This window comes from Neocloeon triangulifer, unplaced genomic scaffold, assembly GCF_031216515.1.
Source record: "Neocloeon triangulifer isolate White Clay Creek 2 clone unplaced genomic scaffold, ASM3121651v1 ptg000002l, whole genome shotgun sequence".
Classification (NCBI taxonomy): domain Eukaryota; kingdom Metazoa; phylum Arthropoda; class Insecta; order Ephemeroptera; family Baetidae; genus Neocloeon; species Neocloeon triangulifer.
This window is the reverse complement of record NW_026775545.1, coordinates 764784-783710: the sequence shown is the minus strand read 5'-3', so window position 1 is coordinate 783710 and position 18927 is coordinate 764784. Positions and strand designations below refer to the sequence as shown.

General features: G+C 35.2%; 1 protein-coding gene across 3 annotated transcripts in view; it reads right to left on the bottom strand.

Annotated features, from left to right (window-relative positions):
* The window catches only part of LOC132205324 (poly(ADP-ribose) glycohydrolase-like), a 55495-nt gene that overhangs the window by 4239 nt on the left and 32329 nt on the right, over window positions 1-18927 (bottom strand). Inside the window, exon 1 of one of the 3 annotated variants that reach the window (XM_059634303.1) lies at window positions 16615-16674. The exons of 1 other annotated variant lie outside the window; for it this stretch is intronic. In XM_059634303.1, the coding sequence (XP_059490286.1) occupies window positions 16615-16659 (45 nt within the window). In that variant the 5' untranslated portion in view covers window positions 16660-16674. Of the gene's footprint in view, window positions 1-425; window positions 480-16614; window positions 16675-18927 lie in introns of those variants that run through there. One more of the 3 variants, XM_059634304.1, reaches the window with a different exon arrangement.

Below are 18927 nucleotides of genomic sequence, written 5' to 3'. Positions count from 1 at the left end.
AAAAAATGTGTCTCGTGACGTGCATCACGTGTTTTGTATATTACAGGTACAGGTTTGTAGCTTGTGTCACTTTGTCTGGTATGTTGTGACTGCTGTAACTTGTTCCCGCATTCGACTCTAGAGTCACTGTTAATGAAACTCATGGCTCTGGAGTCAGAAAATCTGGCTTCGGTTCCCCGCCTTGGCCCCCAGACCCAGAAATGGAAACCAGAAAGAAATCCCACGTTTTCAGCTATCAATTCAATGAATATAAATTAGCATAAATAAATTACAACCAGCCGCCGCTAACTTGAAGACGGGTCGTCAGTCAAAGCAGGCCGAAGCCTAAAAATCTCGAGGCTGAAGTTTCTAAAGCAAGTAGATCCCGTTTTAATCAACCCGGATGTTGAACTTTTGCTGAATAAAACGAAATCAAAATCAAATACCTTCCAGTCATTATTGTGACTTGATGGAAGTCCAGCCATGATGTAATTGCTGGAGATTTACGGAAAATATTGTACCAGCAGCTCTACTCTGGGGCAGCTGTGAGCCATGTATACTGCATCTGATAATAGGGGAACTAGTCAACTAGAGGGAGAAGGGAGTATGTTGTGTGATTTGGAGAGGGAGAGGGAAGAACGCATGCATGCATGTCGTACAACTTGTTATTCTTACATAAGAACAAGCACAAAGCACAAGCGCGACGGAACATCCTCCACGTATGGCTGCTGAGGTACAAATTTTTAATTATACTTAATAATTGTAAATCAATATTTTTGGGCTCGTTACGTATTAAACCAAGGTCAGAAACGAAATTTATCAAAACAATTTCAATTTATACCGAATAACCGAAATATGTACATATTTGTCTCATCATTAACACATGATCTGATCGTGTGGTATCACTTCATATTTTAATTACAAATATTCGCAAATATTATTATAATGGGGTACATTTACTTGAGATCCCGGGGGAAGGGGGGGGGAATTTTGTCCCGGGAGGTTAGTGGCAGGAAAATTTTTAGCTCTACCCGAAAATTTAACGCTTTTAAGCGGGAGGAAATTTTAATTTTTAGTTTATCCCAGCCGGCTGGACAAAGTTTCTTAAACGTGGCGTTTTTCTCGTGCAGCATATCAGCTATTTTAAATATAAATCATTTTCTTGTCGTGAACTACCATGTTTTGATTTTCTGTATGAGGAAATTTCCAATTTTCCATTTCAATTTTTTTCTGTATGAGGAAATTTCCAATTTTCCATTTCAATTTTTTTCATGTATGACTTGAGTAGAAATAGCAACAATAATAATTTACATGGTGAAATTTTTAAGAACTACAATTTATGATGTCATATTGTGACCACATTTTCCAAAATTTTAATTTTTTAATTTCCCCTTTTCAATTGATTTGCATTGCATATTTTACTTCAATCATCTTATGAAAAGTTCTTAATCTTCATAAAATTAATTTTACAAATAAAGTTAGCTAAATAATTAATTGAAATTGAAATTTATGAAAAAATTAAAATGAATCCCTGCCTGCTGTTAATTGCTAATGCAGCTTTATAATTTGATTGACTAGCCCCCACAAATTATTTAAAAATAAATTAAAAGAATAATTAAAAAAATTAAAGTTCGTAGAAGTTATTTTTCAGACAATGTTCAGGCCAAGACTATCTTATAATAAATATAATATCTTGTAATAAAAAATTATCAATTGAAAATTTGATATCAAAAAAATTTGTTATAATCAAAACATGCAATAATTTTTTTCTCAACATAATTTATAATTTTTATTCTAAAACATATTTATACAGAATAGCATCACCCAGTGCAACCCATACTCGTTTGCAATTTGGTTTCAACTTAACCTTCAAAGTAAAAAAAATTTACGTCGGTCCGATTTGAATTTTTAATTCTTGCTATTAAAATAAACTATAATTTTATTTCTGAAGAAGATTTAAATTTTATTATTGATTTCATCTCAAATATTTGGATACTCATATGTTACTGAAGGAGGATTTATGTTTCATTTTTCAAAATCATATTTGTTTGCTGCCAGGAATTTTTTATATTTTTTTTTTTTTTCGATAAAGCACTTCTTATTTAAAGGCCACACTTTTGGCAAGGGTCAGCAGCAAATTAAACTTGTGATGAATGCTAAGCCTGAACCTAACATTTTCCTCGCGTGGGAAAAGTTGCCGCATATCACGCAGTATTTCACGTGACGCATAGAACAATTCTCCAAACGGCTCTGGAACAACTCTCCGTGGAAAAATTCTCCGTAAACCATGGAAATTAATTTATAAGTGACAATTAAATGAATCAAAATTCTGGAAAATGTGGTAACAATGTGACGTCATAATTGTAATTTTTGGGCATGTAGTTTATTTCCTCATCCAGAAAACCTTATGAAAGAATGTTGGAGACAATAATTTCGAGAATAAACAGCAATAATGCTGCTCATTTTTTCAAATAAATTTTTTTTTCATGTATATGACTTGAGTACAATAAACAACAATAACAAGAAAATAATTATTACAAAATAAGTATCTGGTATACTAGATGAAAAAAAATTAAGTACACCATCGGCATTTGGGTTCGAGGAAGATTTATTCTTATTATGTGTCCATGAAATAAAAGTTAATTTCATTCCACAGGAAGTAAACTATCGCGGTGAGAGTTGGAAATCCGTCTATCTGACCAAAATGGCTCGCATTACTCTTTGCAAGGGTGATGTTACCAACGCTCCTGAGGGCTACGCAATCGCCCATTGCATCTCAAAGGACGCCAAAATGGGTGCAGGTGTAGCTTTGAGTATTTGCTCCAAATACCCTGAAAATCGTTCTATTCAACCCACTCAAATAGGAAAGACAATTCTAAAAGTTACTTCTTCTGGCCGCTTCATTTTCAACGTGGTTACAAAAGACAAGTACTGGCACAAACCAAATGAAGAAGATTTTTGTGCTGCTTTGCACGACCTGAAAATGAAAATGAGTTTGGCACGAGCCTATCACTTGGCCATCCCTAAGTTGGGATGTGGCAGGGACCGTCTAAATTGGGGAAAAGTTTTGCATTTTTTATTGCGTGAATTTGAAGACTACCCTGCTGAAATATTAGTTTTTAGTTAAAGGGGCATGATAATTTTTTTCCACTTCAAATTAACATATTTTATTTATAAATTTTGAAAATATAGCGTTTTGTGTTTGTTTTTATATTACTTCTTGAACTTGCACAACTATGTAATGTAATGTTTTTTCCTCCAATAATCTTTTACATCAAGATCAAGATCAAGTGAAGAAAATTAATTGTCAATTTACAATCTACAATTGATATTGTAACCAAATTTTTATGTAAATACCTTTTCTTTGCATATACTCTTAGAATGTTTTCAGGATACTTTGTAATGTATGTTCATAATTAATTGTCTTGTATTTTTTCTTTATCGTATTTCTTACTTCATACAATAAAGTGAAAGAAGCATGAAAATACAAATACCTTTTTTTATAACTTATACCAAGTGTTTTAGTTTCAATATTTAGAGTCATATTAGTGTAAACAGCGTTCAGCAAAAAAACTGACTATTTGTAAAAAATGAGCTGCATTGCACAGTTGCGGCTTAAGGCAGTTTTATGATGCTTTTTTGCCTAAGAATGAAAAAAGTTAACTTTTCAATTTTATTGTGATTTTCCATGGGAAAAGTAGCAAAACCAAATTTTTTATATGTAAAATAAATATGAAATATCACCTCAAATCACAAAAGTATGTGTAAATTACAAGTTACACTGAAATAAAAATGAAAATAGAAATAAATATTTTTAATAAAATTTGCATACCATATTCACTTCTCGCTGCATATTTTTCAAACTATTTGAACTCGAATTTAATTCACAAGCCATAAAAATGTTTGCCAAAGTATCTAAATTAAATAAATTTATTTCAAAGTCAAATCAGTGACTAACTATAACTACACGGTGTTTTAAGATTTATGGTAGCAATTTGAAGCACCATGAGCTGGAAATTATTTTTAATTTTCTTTTGGTAATATTAAGTTTTCAAATGAATGCAAAATAATATACTCCAAGACTCTCTTCATATCTAGCAAACTCTCTGAATATATGAAACCACATCATGTGCATAAAGTAATGCATTAAAATAGGTACATTATTAAACACAATTTGCAACTAAATATGGAAAACATCCAATTACAATATTAATATCGGAAATAGAAAAAAAAATCCTAAAATTGGAACAAAGTGGTTGATATGTTAATAAAAATTTGGGTATTCGAGCACTCAAGATATTCAATAATGCAGATGTGGCTATTTTTATCTCTGTCACTACCAAGAAAAGATTGTATTATTATTTTAAACAGATACAAATTATTGTTGTTAATAATATTATTATAATAACATCAGCATTTATTTAAAGAATATTTGTAATTTCAAACTTTCAAATTTTTGGTCTTTACTAAGAAAAAAAAGTTGAATAATGTTGTTTGGATCAAAAATTTGCTTAGAAAAAAAATTGCCTGATTTTTTAAGAAATTTGTTGAAGCTGTTATATATAAGAAAATATTAATAGTCCATTATATTTCTCAACCACATGTAAAAAATGCAAAGAAGGCTTATAGATATATCTGAGTGATTATAAAAGCGTGAAAATACTTTACAAATCTTAACAAGTATATTTGCCATAAATAGACTCGAGTCGTATGAAGTCTCAAATAATTTTATTCTGAATAAATTTGATGCGAAAATATTATTTCATTTTTTTGCACATGACACATGATGTTCTATAATTTACAGGCGTTAGGGTAATTTCCATTAGATAATAACATGTTTCTATACACTTAGTGTAGAAACAAAATTGATGCAGAAAAATTGACTTATTAAATGCATGAGAAATATTTGAGCTGTATCTTGTGTGTTGATCGTGCGCTAAAAGGAATGTTTGTTGGATGATTTATATTCCGACTCTCTTCCAAATCCAGTTTCTTATCTCAAGTGAAAAGCAGCAAAAGTTATTTTTTTTTCTTGACAAGTTGCAAGTGTTGCAACACTGCCCACAAGTATCAAATACAAAAGAACCCCCACCCCTACGCAACAGAGTGGTGCGTGCACCGTCTTTAGCAGCGGGGCAGCGCATTCTTGTACAGATTAGTGATCGACTAGCAGTTTGGTGTAATCTGGAAACGGAGCACTGCGAATTATTTCTGCAGATACAGCAGGAGAAGGTAAGAGTATTTAATTATATACTTTTGTCTTTCCTAATGAGGTTTAAAAACAATTTAATTGGCGTCCTGGACTAAATCTCCATCGAAAAATCCATGAAAATAACGATTGTATTAAATATGATGATGAAATACGTCTGGGGTATTATATAGTCGGGCGCTCTGAACGGGGACAAAGTGGCGGCCTCCATAGAACGCTAAAAGACAGCGTAGTGGTCATACGTGTTATAAAAAATTTCGCCTGTGATTACAGTGTGGGCTGGGGATGACGTCAGGTTTCTATGCATCTGAGCTTCCGTAAATTACTATTGAAGACCATCCTAGCCGATCGGTTGTATAAAGGCGGCCGCGAGCCGCCTCCGGCCAATTTTCCCTAGACAATGCCTAGCGTGAGCTAACTGTCAAATATACTTTTCCCAATTTTACGCACATCTACATTTTTCCTGTTAAATTACTGCTGTTAAATTGATTACTTTGTTTAAATAGTTTTGTTTAACATTATTGAGCCAACAATAATGAAATCTAGAACTGGCAAGAAAAACCGCTATAACTAGGTCTTTCATTCTGTGATGGTATTTTCACACAAATAAATATATTTTAGTAATAAATATTTTCTTTATAAATTAAAATTTCCATAAATTTGATATTTGACGCTCATGAATTAATCAGGAAGCTTTTTTAGTAAATTTTAAATGTGAAACTAATGTTAAATTAAAAAGTCTTCTGTACTGTTTGTACAATAAATAAATTTTTTACATTCTCCAACAATGCATGTAGGTTTTGCCGACTTCTATTCGACGCTAAAATGCCACATACATTATGATAATTGCAATCCAGTGCTAAATATTCAAAGGCCACTTTTTTTAATTATTGAATGAACAAAACCAAAGTCATTACATTAAAAAAAAAAACTTGGAGAAATATTGAAAATTTATATTTTTTTCTATGATTTTACTTGAAAATCAGATATATAATATAGTTTTTAAACGTAAGAATCAGTAAGAATTAATGCTATACCATTAAATTTAAATTGCGACACTTTACATCAAATTTATAATCAGGATTGAAGGTCAATTTAATTAATTTAAATAATATCCATAAATGAATTTAGTGCTCTTTGAACCTGTCATTTTAAATAAATATATATGTAATTAAATTTCTTTCTGACCAAATTTAATCATGTTCCCATTTCTGGTGCCGTTCGGCAGTTGACAATCAATTATAACAAGAAAATTTTAGCTAAGTAATAAAAAATAACATTTTATATACTTTTTTTTATCTTCTTCAAAAATCCAGTAAATATTTTGTAACACTTTAATATCTACTTATTCAGAAATCTCTCCCTGCCAAGAAAAAATAGAAATATTACGTTATTATTATTTTGCAAGAATGTTTAAAATAAATTTATTTATTACTCAAAGTAATATTTTGGTATGGGCAAGGGTCAACGTCACTTTTAAGCGATTTTATGTTATTTTTTTTAGTAAAAAATTCCGAAATTTAGGATGATGGTACGTTTAGATTTTTTTTGCAGGTTTGGGGCAACATATAGCTCGTGAAATTTTACATCTGATATGTAAATTTCAGTGCAGCTTAATTTCAAGTTTTCTAAGAAGTTGCGTCCGAAATTAAAAAAAAGTGGCTTAAAAACCGAAAAAATAATTTTTTCAATTATTTACAAAATTCTGAAGTAACAACCATTTACGTTCAAATTAGGATCAGGGTTCTCAAATATATTAAAATCAACAAATTTGACCTATGTTTCATTTCAGCTCATGAGAAATTTACGGCTTTTTCGAACGCTTTTTTTAACTTCGGACACAATTTGTGAGAAAACATGTAATTCAAATGCTCCGAAATTTACATGTTATGTGTAAAATTACACGAGCTAAATTTTTTCCCATGCCTGCAAAAATATCAAAATGGACCATCATCCCCCAAATTATGACATTTTTTATAAAAAAAAAAACCATAAAATCTCTTACAAGTGCGATTCTTTCTGTTCTCACACCCCATGCCCAAATTTGAAGTTAGCCGATTGAGATTTTCACAGCATAACAACCATGACTTAAAAGAAACACCCCTAAATTTTTTTGAAAAAGTTTCCAAAATTGCGGGTTTTATGGGACATTTTGAAAAAATTAAAAAACCTAATTTTCTCGCGTTCTATTGATCGTAGAACAAAAATCCGGGTATGGTTGAATTTGTCTTGACGATTTTTAAAAGTTTGCTGTTGAGTAAAAAGTTGTAGGTCAAAGTTCAAGGTCATTTTTCATGACCTCAAATTTTCAAATTCAAATTTGAAAATTGGCCGCACGTTTTAAAAAAATTTTGAGATTGCCATTCGATTCCTCATGAAATTTTACATAAAATATGTCAAAACTGGAGTGACTTTTTCTTTGTTAAATTTAAAAATAAAAAAGAATATTAAAAAAGTGGTTTTTGGTGCCTCCGCAGGCAGGGTCAACATTATGATCGCTTTTAACGTCGTCCCTGATAATTTTAGGTAAAAAGTGATAATGACAAAAGTTAATGCCCACGTCAAGCCAAATCGAATGGTGTATATATTGATGGCATTTGGTGACCTTCAGGTCAAAGGTCACCCAAGTCGGTGACCTGAGGTCACCTGATCTGGATGTGTGATATGTACTTAGAAAATCCTCGTTGAGAGGATAATTTTGGTCACCAATGTTTGGTCTGTACCTCAACCACAAGCCGATTAATTATAATTTTAAAATTAATTGTGTTGAAAATTGTGCATTGAATAAATGAAAAACACAATTAATCGGTTTGTGGTTGAGAATTCGTGAGAATTAGCCGGCCCTTTTTTTCAAATTCTGAGATAGCCATTTTGGAGAACGGAAAATTCTACGTAACATGAGTTAATAAAAAAAATGGGTATATTCTTTGATTTTTTAATATTAAAATAGTTAAGTCCAAAAACGTGGTTTTCCGAGCTTATCTGATTATAACAGTATTTTGAACCGCCATAACTTTCTTTCTGAGCGAGATAGCTCATAAGACCTAATGACAAAAAGTGTTTGTCTTGACACGACCTATCCAAGTAAGTATCAAACTTAGTGACCAGGTCACAAAAGCTCATTGACCCCGGTGACCTTTGACCTTGTAAAATTATTTCCATTAAGTATGGCACATGGTTCGAAAGAATACATCAAGGCAATTATTTTGGTACCCGGAATTTTTCTGTAGCTCAAACAGAAGCTGAATTATCACATTTTTTGCTAATTAAAATGCATAAATTATTAGGGAAGATAAATAAAAACTGATAATTCAGCTTCTGTTTGAGCTACAGAAAAATTCCGGGTACCAAAATAATTGCCTTGATGTAGTCTTTCGAACCATGTGCCATACTTAATGGAAATAATTTTACAAGGTCAAAGGTCACCGGGGTCAATGAGCTTTTGTGACCTGGTCACTAAGTTTGATACTTACTTGGATAGGTCGTGTCAAGACAAACACTTTTTGTCATTAGGTCTTATGAGCTATCTCGCTCAGAAAGAAAGTTATGGCGGTTCAAAATACTGTTATATAATCAGATAAGCTCGGAAAACCACGTTTTTGGACTTAACTATTTTAATATTAAAAAATCAAAGAATATACCCATTTTTTTTATTAACTCATGTTACGTAGAATTTTCCGTTCTCCAAAATGGCTATCTCAGAATTTCAAAAAAATGGCCGGCTAATTCTCAAAATTAGGTCACGAGGTCACCAGAAGTGACCTTGACCTGTAACCTACGATTTTGCGTCTCAAAAAAAAGTTGTGGAGTGCAACAATGAAATTCCAAAACCATCCTGATTTTCTTTGTGCGACCACGGAAAGCCGAGATACAGCCGTTTAAAGTTGTTCAAAATCCAAATTTGAACGTCCCGTAAAACCCGTAAATTTCGAGATATGTGAGCAAAACTATATATTTTTGGAAACCTCTTGATATGGTTTATAACATACTAGAATTTCAATTTGATCAGTTAACGTGGACAAACTATGCCCCGTTCACAAAGAGCTGCTCTAATATTCAAATTTCATTTTGTAACGGAATTGCTGTTGAGATGCCCCCCTCCCTGAGTGTGTAGAACAAAATATTTGATTTATGGAGTGGAAAATTTATTTCAAGATAAATTCAATTGGGTTTTAAATATCAGTGAAAAATCGCTCTTCCACAATAGGAATTATTTTTCAAACAGCGTTAACTCGGATTCTGTGGGAGATACGTAAAAATATATCATAACTAGACCCCTGAGCCGTTCAATTTTGACCGGCGGCTCACTTTAGCGGCTGCGCCGCCAAAATGGCTCGGCGGCGGCGGCTCGAGAATTTTGTCCGGCGGCGGCTCGCGGCTGGCTGACAGATCGGCTCAGCACGTTTTTCAAAAGTAAATTGAAGAAAAAAACATAAAATGCTTAGAATTAAAAATAATTTCTGATCAACATTGTTATTTTCGACAGTATGAATAAGAAATGATCCAAGGTCATCTCCTTAAAGTGTTGGAAAATTAATTGAATAATACGAATAATATAAAGTTGGAAAATAAGTGTTCATAATGTTGCAACAGAAAGTTTTGGAAAATTTGTGATAAAAATGGAGAGTTTGAGGTAATTATCTATTATAATTTATTCCTCAATTTTAGAGGACCGAACTGATGTCGAGGGTTTAGACATAATTATAATTGTATTGAGCGTTTAATGATAACAAGCATTTATATTATATTATTATTAATATTATAATTTTTATTATAGCATATCTGAGGCTGACGAATGAGACGCTGCCAAACATTTAAAGACGAGAAATATTAATCATTTCACATTCTTATCAGAGAGGTAAATTTCTTATAAAGGTATAATTTATCAGTATTCCACTGACTTAAAAGTATTTGAAATTTAATTGCAGCCATACGTTCCAATTTCTGTATTAACCAACTGTGATGATATTGAGGAAATTTCGTATGTTTAAACTGATTGTTAGACCTACACCACTGACGCCAGAATCAAAATATTAGACGACATCAGTGAGTATGCTAAGGTAACGACGCTCTTTCCTTCTTACTTAGATATTTTTGATCTTTTTTTGAATATATTTTAAAACTTTGAAAATTATTAATAAGAGAAATTATAGTTTTGAGTTGATAAACTGTAAAATCTGCTTCATATATGGGATCTCAAAATCACGGAATAAGTGAATACCAATTTCCTATTATCATTCAAATTGGTTGATCCAAATAGGGTTCGGGGAACCTATCCTTTGCAACCTCTATAACTCATTTGTTTTTTAATTTTGCTTTATTTTCCTAAAAAAATGTAATATTTTACGTTACTATTTTACAATTTCAGTGTTTATTAGGCTCTCGTATTTATATAAATGTTTTTTCTTCATTTAGGATACCTTCAGGAACATAACCATTTTCACATCAAAATAAAGGCATCGTACACAATATTGGTACGTACCAACCTGTGATATAATATATAATACTGTATAATATAATTATATAAATTCTATTGTTTTAACTGCGTAGATTTCTGTGAATCTAGGTGGACTTTGGTAGGGTCATCAAATCATTTACCAAAATTTGTAGGGTGACAGACCATGTTGAGCGGCTCCTAAACTTAAAACGATTCACCTCAATATCCCATGTTATGTCCGGTATTTATGGGTCCATTATGAATTTGATTTAGCAAATATTTAATGTTGGTGCTCCCCATGGTCCTTAATTTCCTATGGGTGGTGGGTGGTTTGAAATTGTCTCCTTGCCCACTACAACCAAGCTGTGAAACGTAAAATCGTATGTCAGAGGTCCAGGTCAATGTTAAAAACCTCGTGAAGTTTTACCTAAATTCTGAGAGTAAGTGAAATTTCTAAGAATGTATTAGACTTGCTTTACAATATAATTTTGAGATCCTCTAAAAAAGTGAAAACTCAAGTACTTGACCTTGCCAAAAGTTCACCTGGATAACAAAATATGAAACATCTGCATACTTGCACAATAACACAGTGCTTCAATCTTTCATGGCACTCCAAAAACATATTTAGGTTCTTTATTTTGGGTATTTTCGCTTTCAATTATTGGGGTCAATCCAAAAGCGTGCTAAATTAGGATTGGTTTTGGTTACGCAATTTAAACGACAATTTTATTTAGCTGATCATTTCACGCTGCGTAAAGTTACCTGGCCAAGGTTTGGCTTTGGATCGTCCACATCATGCTTGTATATCCCCGAAAAATTGTTTATATTTCTTTTTCAACCTTCCAGCAAATATTTCACCCAAGATAGAGAAGCTTCCATCTGGATATTGACTTGGGAGACAAATTTGGTAAGAATATTTACATATTTTTTTTTTATGTTTCTTCGTGTTCATTGGTATTAAAAATCTGACAGGTTCATGAAAATAATAGTAGTTTGTTATTAAGTTTATTCCTCAGAATCTTTTAACTGTCGTGTAAAATTTCAGATCTCCTGATACAGGAAGGAAAATGAAGAATTTTGAGAAAGGGAGAAGAGTAGCAAAGTTGATCATTGCCAAGAATATTGATATTGAAAAACTAGGATCATTGGACTCATTTAATCAGCTAGCAAAAGAAACAAACAAAAAGGGTGGCTCCTACAATGCAGAAAAGAGAAAGCTTTTTGACGCTTGGCATCGGGGAACTTTAAGACAAGAATATGATGATCTGGTTACAGAGGGTTGGATACCTGAACCACCAAAAAAACGGAAAAGATCATTCATTAGTGAAGATAGCAAAAAGGGTGCAAATTTGAAAATTGAGACCCGTTCCAGTGGGAGAACAGGAAAACAACTGCCAACAGGAAAGGCCTTGTCAGGTAAAAAGCAAGCTCCTGTTCAATCAGGTGCATCGCCCACCTCTGCTGTTGCTCCAAAGGCTGCTTCCCCTCAGAAAGCTACGAGAGCTCCTAGGGTTGGGTCACCAGATGCTCAATTTGTTGATTCACCACCAAATACTCAGAAACTTCAAAAGGTAGTCACCCCGCCTATTGTTACTGCACCACCAAAAGCTGTGGTGCCTACAATCAACCCTACAAAGGCAGCCGCCACGCTGAAAGTTACTACTCCACCACAACAACCACTGACTACTTCACCACAACAAGCTGTTGTGTCTACAAGTGCTCCAAACCCTACAAAGCCAGCCACCGGGTCTAAATTTACTACCAAACCACCACAACCAACATCGAATACTGCACCACCTCAAGCTAATGTGCCTCCAATTGCTCCAGACCCTAAAAAAGCAGCCGCTGCGCCGAAAGTTACTACTCCACCACAACAACCACTGACTACTTCACCACAACAAGCTGTTGTGTCTACAAGTGCTCCAAACCCTACAAAGCCAGCCACCGGGTCTAAATTTACTACCAAACCACCACAACCAACATCGAATACTGCACCACCTCAAGCTAATGTGCCTCCAATTGCTCCAGACCCTAAAAAAGCAGCCGCTGCGCCTAAAGTTAATACTCCACCACAACAACCACTGACTATTTCACCACAACAAGCTGTTGTGCCTACAAGTGCTCCAAACCCTACAAAGGCAGCCGCCGCGCCTACATTTACTACTGAACCACCACAACCACCACCAACTACTGAGCCATCTCAAGCTGCTGTGCCTCCAACCGGTCCAGACCCTACAAAGGCAGCCACCGGATCTCAAGTTACTACCAAACCACAACAATCACCACCGACTACTGCACCACCACAAGCTGCTTTCACTCTAATTGCTGCAAAACCTACACCAATAGTAACTTCAACACCACAAGCTCCTGTCTCTCCGAAGAATGCTGATGATGTACCTGTTGTGTCCGGGACTACACAAACAAAATCAAGTTCTACCATTCAGACCACTAGTGTTGCTCGTACTCCTACACCTGCTGCATCATTGGGAGCTTCGCCAGTAGCAGTAACAAGTGTACCAGTGTCACCTGCATATATGCCTGAAACTCCAGACAGCAACACTCTAACAGCTCCTTCTCCAACAAGATCCTGTCTTACTCCATCAAGCAAGCCATCAACACGTGCTGGAAGTTTATCAATTCAGGGAAGTTTGTCTACTCTGACTACTGATTGTTCAGAAGTAAATAGTGACAGATCTGATGATTCCAAAATTATTACTGTGCAGGCTCCTGCCAAGTGTACTTTCAGTTACCCACAGTTGCCTACAAATACTTTCAAAATTTCGAACGATGATTTCCTTACACTTTTTGAGGGGAAAGCAAGAAGTGGAAAATTGATCACAAACAGGATTCGAGAAAAACTTCTGGAACCTTTTATGAAACAAACTCAATGTACTTTGTATATTGATTCTAAGCAAAAAAGGGAACTGGGAAAGAAGGCAATAGTGGTATACACTTACTGCTCGCAACAGACCTGCTACAACTTCAGATTTGACGTCTTTGTACCAACCACACCTCAGGAGGAATCTGAGGTGCATGTTTACAGAAAGGGTGACTTTAGTCACGGAAAGGTGGTAGCCAATCAAGTTAGAGGTAAAGTAAGGTCTGAGACAGCCAGAGAATTGAGGGAACTAAGAGCATCTATGCTGAGAGCAAAGAAATCAATTACAATGAACAAACTAGCTGCTGAGCTGGGAAATCTTCAAATGATTCCTTCATTAAATGTCTTGCATAAAATAAGCTCAGAAAACGAGGCAAGAGGTGATATGCACAAGGAAGACTTGACAGACATAATCTTAAGGTATGTCTTCGAGCAAAGAAACAAGGCTCCGTGCATTAGAGCGATTGGGGCAGTACCTTTTAAAGTTCTTTGGTATTCGGAGGAACAAATTTCTATCCACATTAACCGAGCTAGTTACATGCAGGAGTGTCGTGTTCTTCACCTTGATTGTACAGGAAGGGTCGTCCGACTACCAGATATATGCAAATTTGTTCGCTCCGGTAACACGCGGACTCCAATGAAACCATTCTACTATGCTCTGGTCACTGAATACGATGGGAAGGTCTACCCTTTGGTGGAATTCATTCTACAGAAAAACACAGGGGACGAAATTGCAGCTTGCTTAAACACTTGGAAAGCTAGTGTCAAAAGTCATCAAAAAGCATGGCCAACTGCTGAAATTGTGGTTGTTGATTGCAGTCTTCCAATGATGCACGCAGTTACGACTGCATTTTGTGGAACATCACTTTATGAGTACCTTCGAACATGTGACAAAGTTTTGGTAGGAGCCGATTGTTGGGAATTCCACAACTTTGTAGTCCTAAAGATTTGTGTTAGCCACACAGTGAAGAGATGGAAAATGTATTTTCCAAATGCTAATTTTGCTAACGCACATACCTTGAACAAAAAACAGCTGGGAAAGTTGAAGCGAAACAGCTTGAAATCTCTGTGTACTTTGATAACAATTGATGATTTGGATGTTTTTTTCAACACATTCACAGACCTGGCAATTTTGTTCAACAGCAAGAAACAATCGGCTTTATTTCAAGCTTCATATGCTCGAGTCAGGCAGCTAAGACTAGGCGTTGATTTTGTTGATGACGATGATGACGAGTTGTTTGAAGCAATCAAGAAAAGTAAGCAAGAGATTGAAAGAGATGTGTGGAATGAGGGCAAGTTGATGGACGCTTCATCACTTCGGAAGAGTAGTAAAGTCTACCTGCAGTGCACAGAGATGCTTCGTGTTGTGTTGGATCAGATTGAAGAAAATGATGATGATGAAGATGAACCAAATTCCTACTTCTGTCCTGAGCTTTTCAGAAAATTTCATGAAAACAACTCTCACTTAACATATATGACCACGGCTGTTATGCACAAATTTGTAGATGAAGCAGCAATGAAGCATAGCAATGGACTGGTCGAAAGGCACATGGGGACAACGAAAAATGTTGTTCTGCTGCAGACAAACATGAAAGTTGGAAGGGCGTACACCAAACTGACCACAAAAACAAAGGGTGATGGAAATCTCATTACTGTTCGGGCCGACAAGCGAAGGAAGAGGACGGCAAAAAAGTCTTTCTATGTACCTAACAAAATCAAGGCTACAGCATCCAATCAAAGTGACAATTCAGACGACTTCGAAGACTTAAGTAACAACGGCCCTCCAGCAAAGAAGAGAAAGAATTCAAATTCCTCAGGTGGAACTAACGTCACATTGGCGGAAGAATCGTGGGTCAGAAAAGGAGGGCAACTGCCAGTGTCAGCGAGGAACAACCTTGGCACAAGTACTGTCCAGAAACGCAAAGGCGGTTCCAAAGTCTCCCAATCATTGGCTTCGGTAGTTGAAGTGTTCAAGAATGATCTACTATCCAACCCCATTGTTGTGCCACCTACTAAGCATTACGGTAGTGGTAAATACAAATTAATATCAGATGATGATCTTCTGCGAATGTCAGAGAATGTGTCAGGTGATGAGGAACTGATGGAAGAAATGCGCTCGCGTAGCAAGTTTCGAAACTCACGGAGCATTCTTGCTCAGAGCATTGCTCGACTTGAATTTGACTTGATTACTGCAGAATTGAAAAATCTTAGCACAAATATTGTCCAGACACGCAAAGGAGGTTCCAAATTATCCCAATCGCTGGGTTCGGTAGTTGAACTCTTCAAGAATGATCTGCTATCCAACCCCGTGGTTGGGCCATTGTTGCATGTCGGTAATGGCAAATACAAATCATTTGCAGATGCTGACCTCTTGCAAGTGTCAGAGAATGTGTCAGGAGATGAGGAGCTGATGGAAGAAATGCACTCGCGAAAAACATTCCAAAACTCACGGAACTTCATTGCTCAAGGCATTGCTCGACATGAATTTAACTTGATTACTGCTGATTTGAAAAATCTGCTTACGGTTGCTCCAGTTCCTTCAGTGATCAATCAGGCAAGTGCTACAATGTCATTCACTACAAAGCCAAACTCAAAGATTGACATTGAGAAATGGCCAGAAACTGAAGATGGAAAGGCAGTGGCAGACGCTTACATTTATGACCAAGCCTATGATTGCCTGAAAGATGGTAACTACCTCTCAAACGACGTGATTAGTTCCTTTGTCAATTGCACATTGAATTCTGCACCTCGAAATAAATTTTACCATGTGGACAGCACTATTCTCAGGAACACGAAAACAGAAAATGTGTCATATTCACAACTTTTGACCGCTACTTCTGCCACCGACTTTCCTCTCTGGATTGTTCCAGCATTCATCAGATACGAACAAGAGAACTTTGAACATTGGATCCTTTATATTGTTGATTGGGAAAGGAAGATGATCGTTTGTATTGATTCTCTTCAAAACCATGATCACCCTAGCAAGGGGGGACTTGCTTACAACCAGGAACTGAGAAAATTGATGAATGATGCTTATAAAAAGAAAAACAAGAAGTCACTTTCCACAGACGACTGGTCCTTTATCCTTGCAAATGATGTAGAAAAGCAAACCTCGAATGATTGCGGAGTATTTGTCTGCTGTTGGGTTGAAGTCATCTGTGATAAACGCAGAAAGCATCCCACCCAATTGGATATTACGGCAAGTGGAAGACCACATGTACGGTCAACTATCGAGGAAACAAACGAGAAGCATCTGCATCCTAACGTTGGCTACACATTTTGTGGACCAACTGATGAGGCATTAAGTGGAAAGCAACCTCTGCAACGTACAAGAAAGGGCAAAACGTTTAAGAAGATAGTCAAGGGACATCCACCAGGATTCGCCTCCACCTTTGATTACGTCCGAAACCTAGCTGTTCAGCCTTCATAGTACCTTGTAATTCCCGATGAATAAATATTTATGAATATATTTTATTGCAATTTCAATTTTTATCAGATTAATATATCCATGATTAGAATCTTCATCATTAAATAAAAATTTGATTATTTCGATTGAAGTTCACAAATTAATTTTACTTTAGAATATTGTTGCTCAAAATTATAATTTGGAATGCAACGCTACCAGGCAATTTTAGTTTCACAATAACATATAATTGTAAGTATTATAAAAATACATAACAACTACTATAATAAAATTATTTCTAACATTCTTACATTTTCAGAACCCCCAGCAGAGTCATGGCACAGGAACTCCAACAACCCCCACCCCCCAAGTTTAATATAGAGATAAGGTTTTAGATTAATATGACCAATCTCTAAATTATATTTGGCAGGGTTGCGACTAACAACATAAATGCTGAAGAAATATGACCACGAAATGAAAAAATTTTAATTTGGCTAATTGTGCATGGATGATACTTATAAACGTAGATTGTATTTAATATTAAAACTGCTATGTGTTAAAGTTATCAAGTAATTCCATGGATGCTATAAAGTCTCTTGTATTAGATGAATTACCCATAAAAAATGGGGACTCTTATTTACCAAATAAAAGGTTTGGATTGACTCATGTTTAAGTTAACATTATTCTTTCTTGTCTTTTTTGACGTCAGACTGGAAAATTTGAACCCAATGAAAGGGTGGGATTTACTTGCATTAAAACAGCCCTCACAATTTAAACGTTGAAATAAGGGAATGAAGGGTTGGCATGCAAAAGTTTTTTAGCTCGAAATCTTGTTTCTCGTAATTTTTTACGTCAGTATGGTGAATATGAACCCCGTGAGAGGGTGGGTTTTAGTTGAATTTAGAAAACTTTTATTTTTCACGGATAAAGTGCAGGGTGAAAATCTTTTATTTTTTAATTTAATTCCGGTATGGGGATGCAAAGGTTTTTTACATTGGTAACTGATAACAGGGTCAAAGAGAAACATTTTTAGCACTATAACTTGTTACTGAGAGGGTGGGTTTTGACCGAAACCACCCCTCAAATTTTAAAAATCGAAAATAGGGGATGAAGGGGTGACATGCAAAAGTTTTTTAGCTCGAAATCTTGTTTCTCGTAATTTTTTACGTCAGTATGGTGAATATGAACCCCGTGAGAGGGTGGGTTTTAGTTGAATTTAGAAAACTTTTATTTTTCACGGATAAAGTGCAGGGTGAAAATCTTTTATTTTTTAATTTAATTCCGGTATGGGGATGCAAAGGTTTTTTACATTGGAAACTGATAACAGGGTCAAAGAGGAACATTTTAAGCATTATAACTTGTTACTGAGAGGGTGGGTTTTGACCGAAACCACCCCTCAAATTTTAAAATTCGAAAATAGGGGATGAAGGGGTGACATGCAAAAGTTTTTTAGCTCGAAATCTTGTTTCTCGTAATTTTTTACGTCAGTATGGTGAATATGAACCCCGTGAGAGGGTGGGTTTTAGTTGAATTTAGAAAACTTTTATTTTTCACGGATAAAGTGCAGGGTGAAAATCTTTTATTTTTTAATTTAATTCCGGTATGGGGATGCAAAGGTTTTTTACATTGGAAACTGATAACAGGGTCAAAGAGGAACATTTTAAGCCACATAACTTGTTACTGAGAGGGTGGGTTTTGACCGAAACCACCCCTCAAATTTTAAAAATCGAAAATAGGGGATGAAGGGGTGACATGCAAAAGTTTTTTAGCTCGAAATCTTGTTTCTCGTAATTTTTTACGTCAGTATGGTGAATATGAACCCCGTGAGAGGGTGGGTTTTAGTTGAATTTAGAAAACTTTTATTTTTCACGGATACAGTGCAGGGTGAAAATCTTTTATTTTTTAATTTAATTCCGGTATGGGGATGCAAAGGTTTTTTACATTGGAAACTGATAACAGGGTCAAAGAGGAACATTTTAAGCACTATAACTTGTTACTGAGAGGGTGGGTTTTGACCGAAA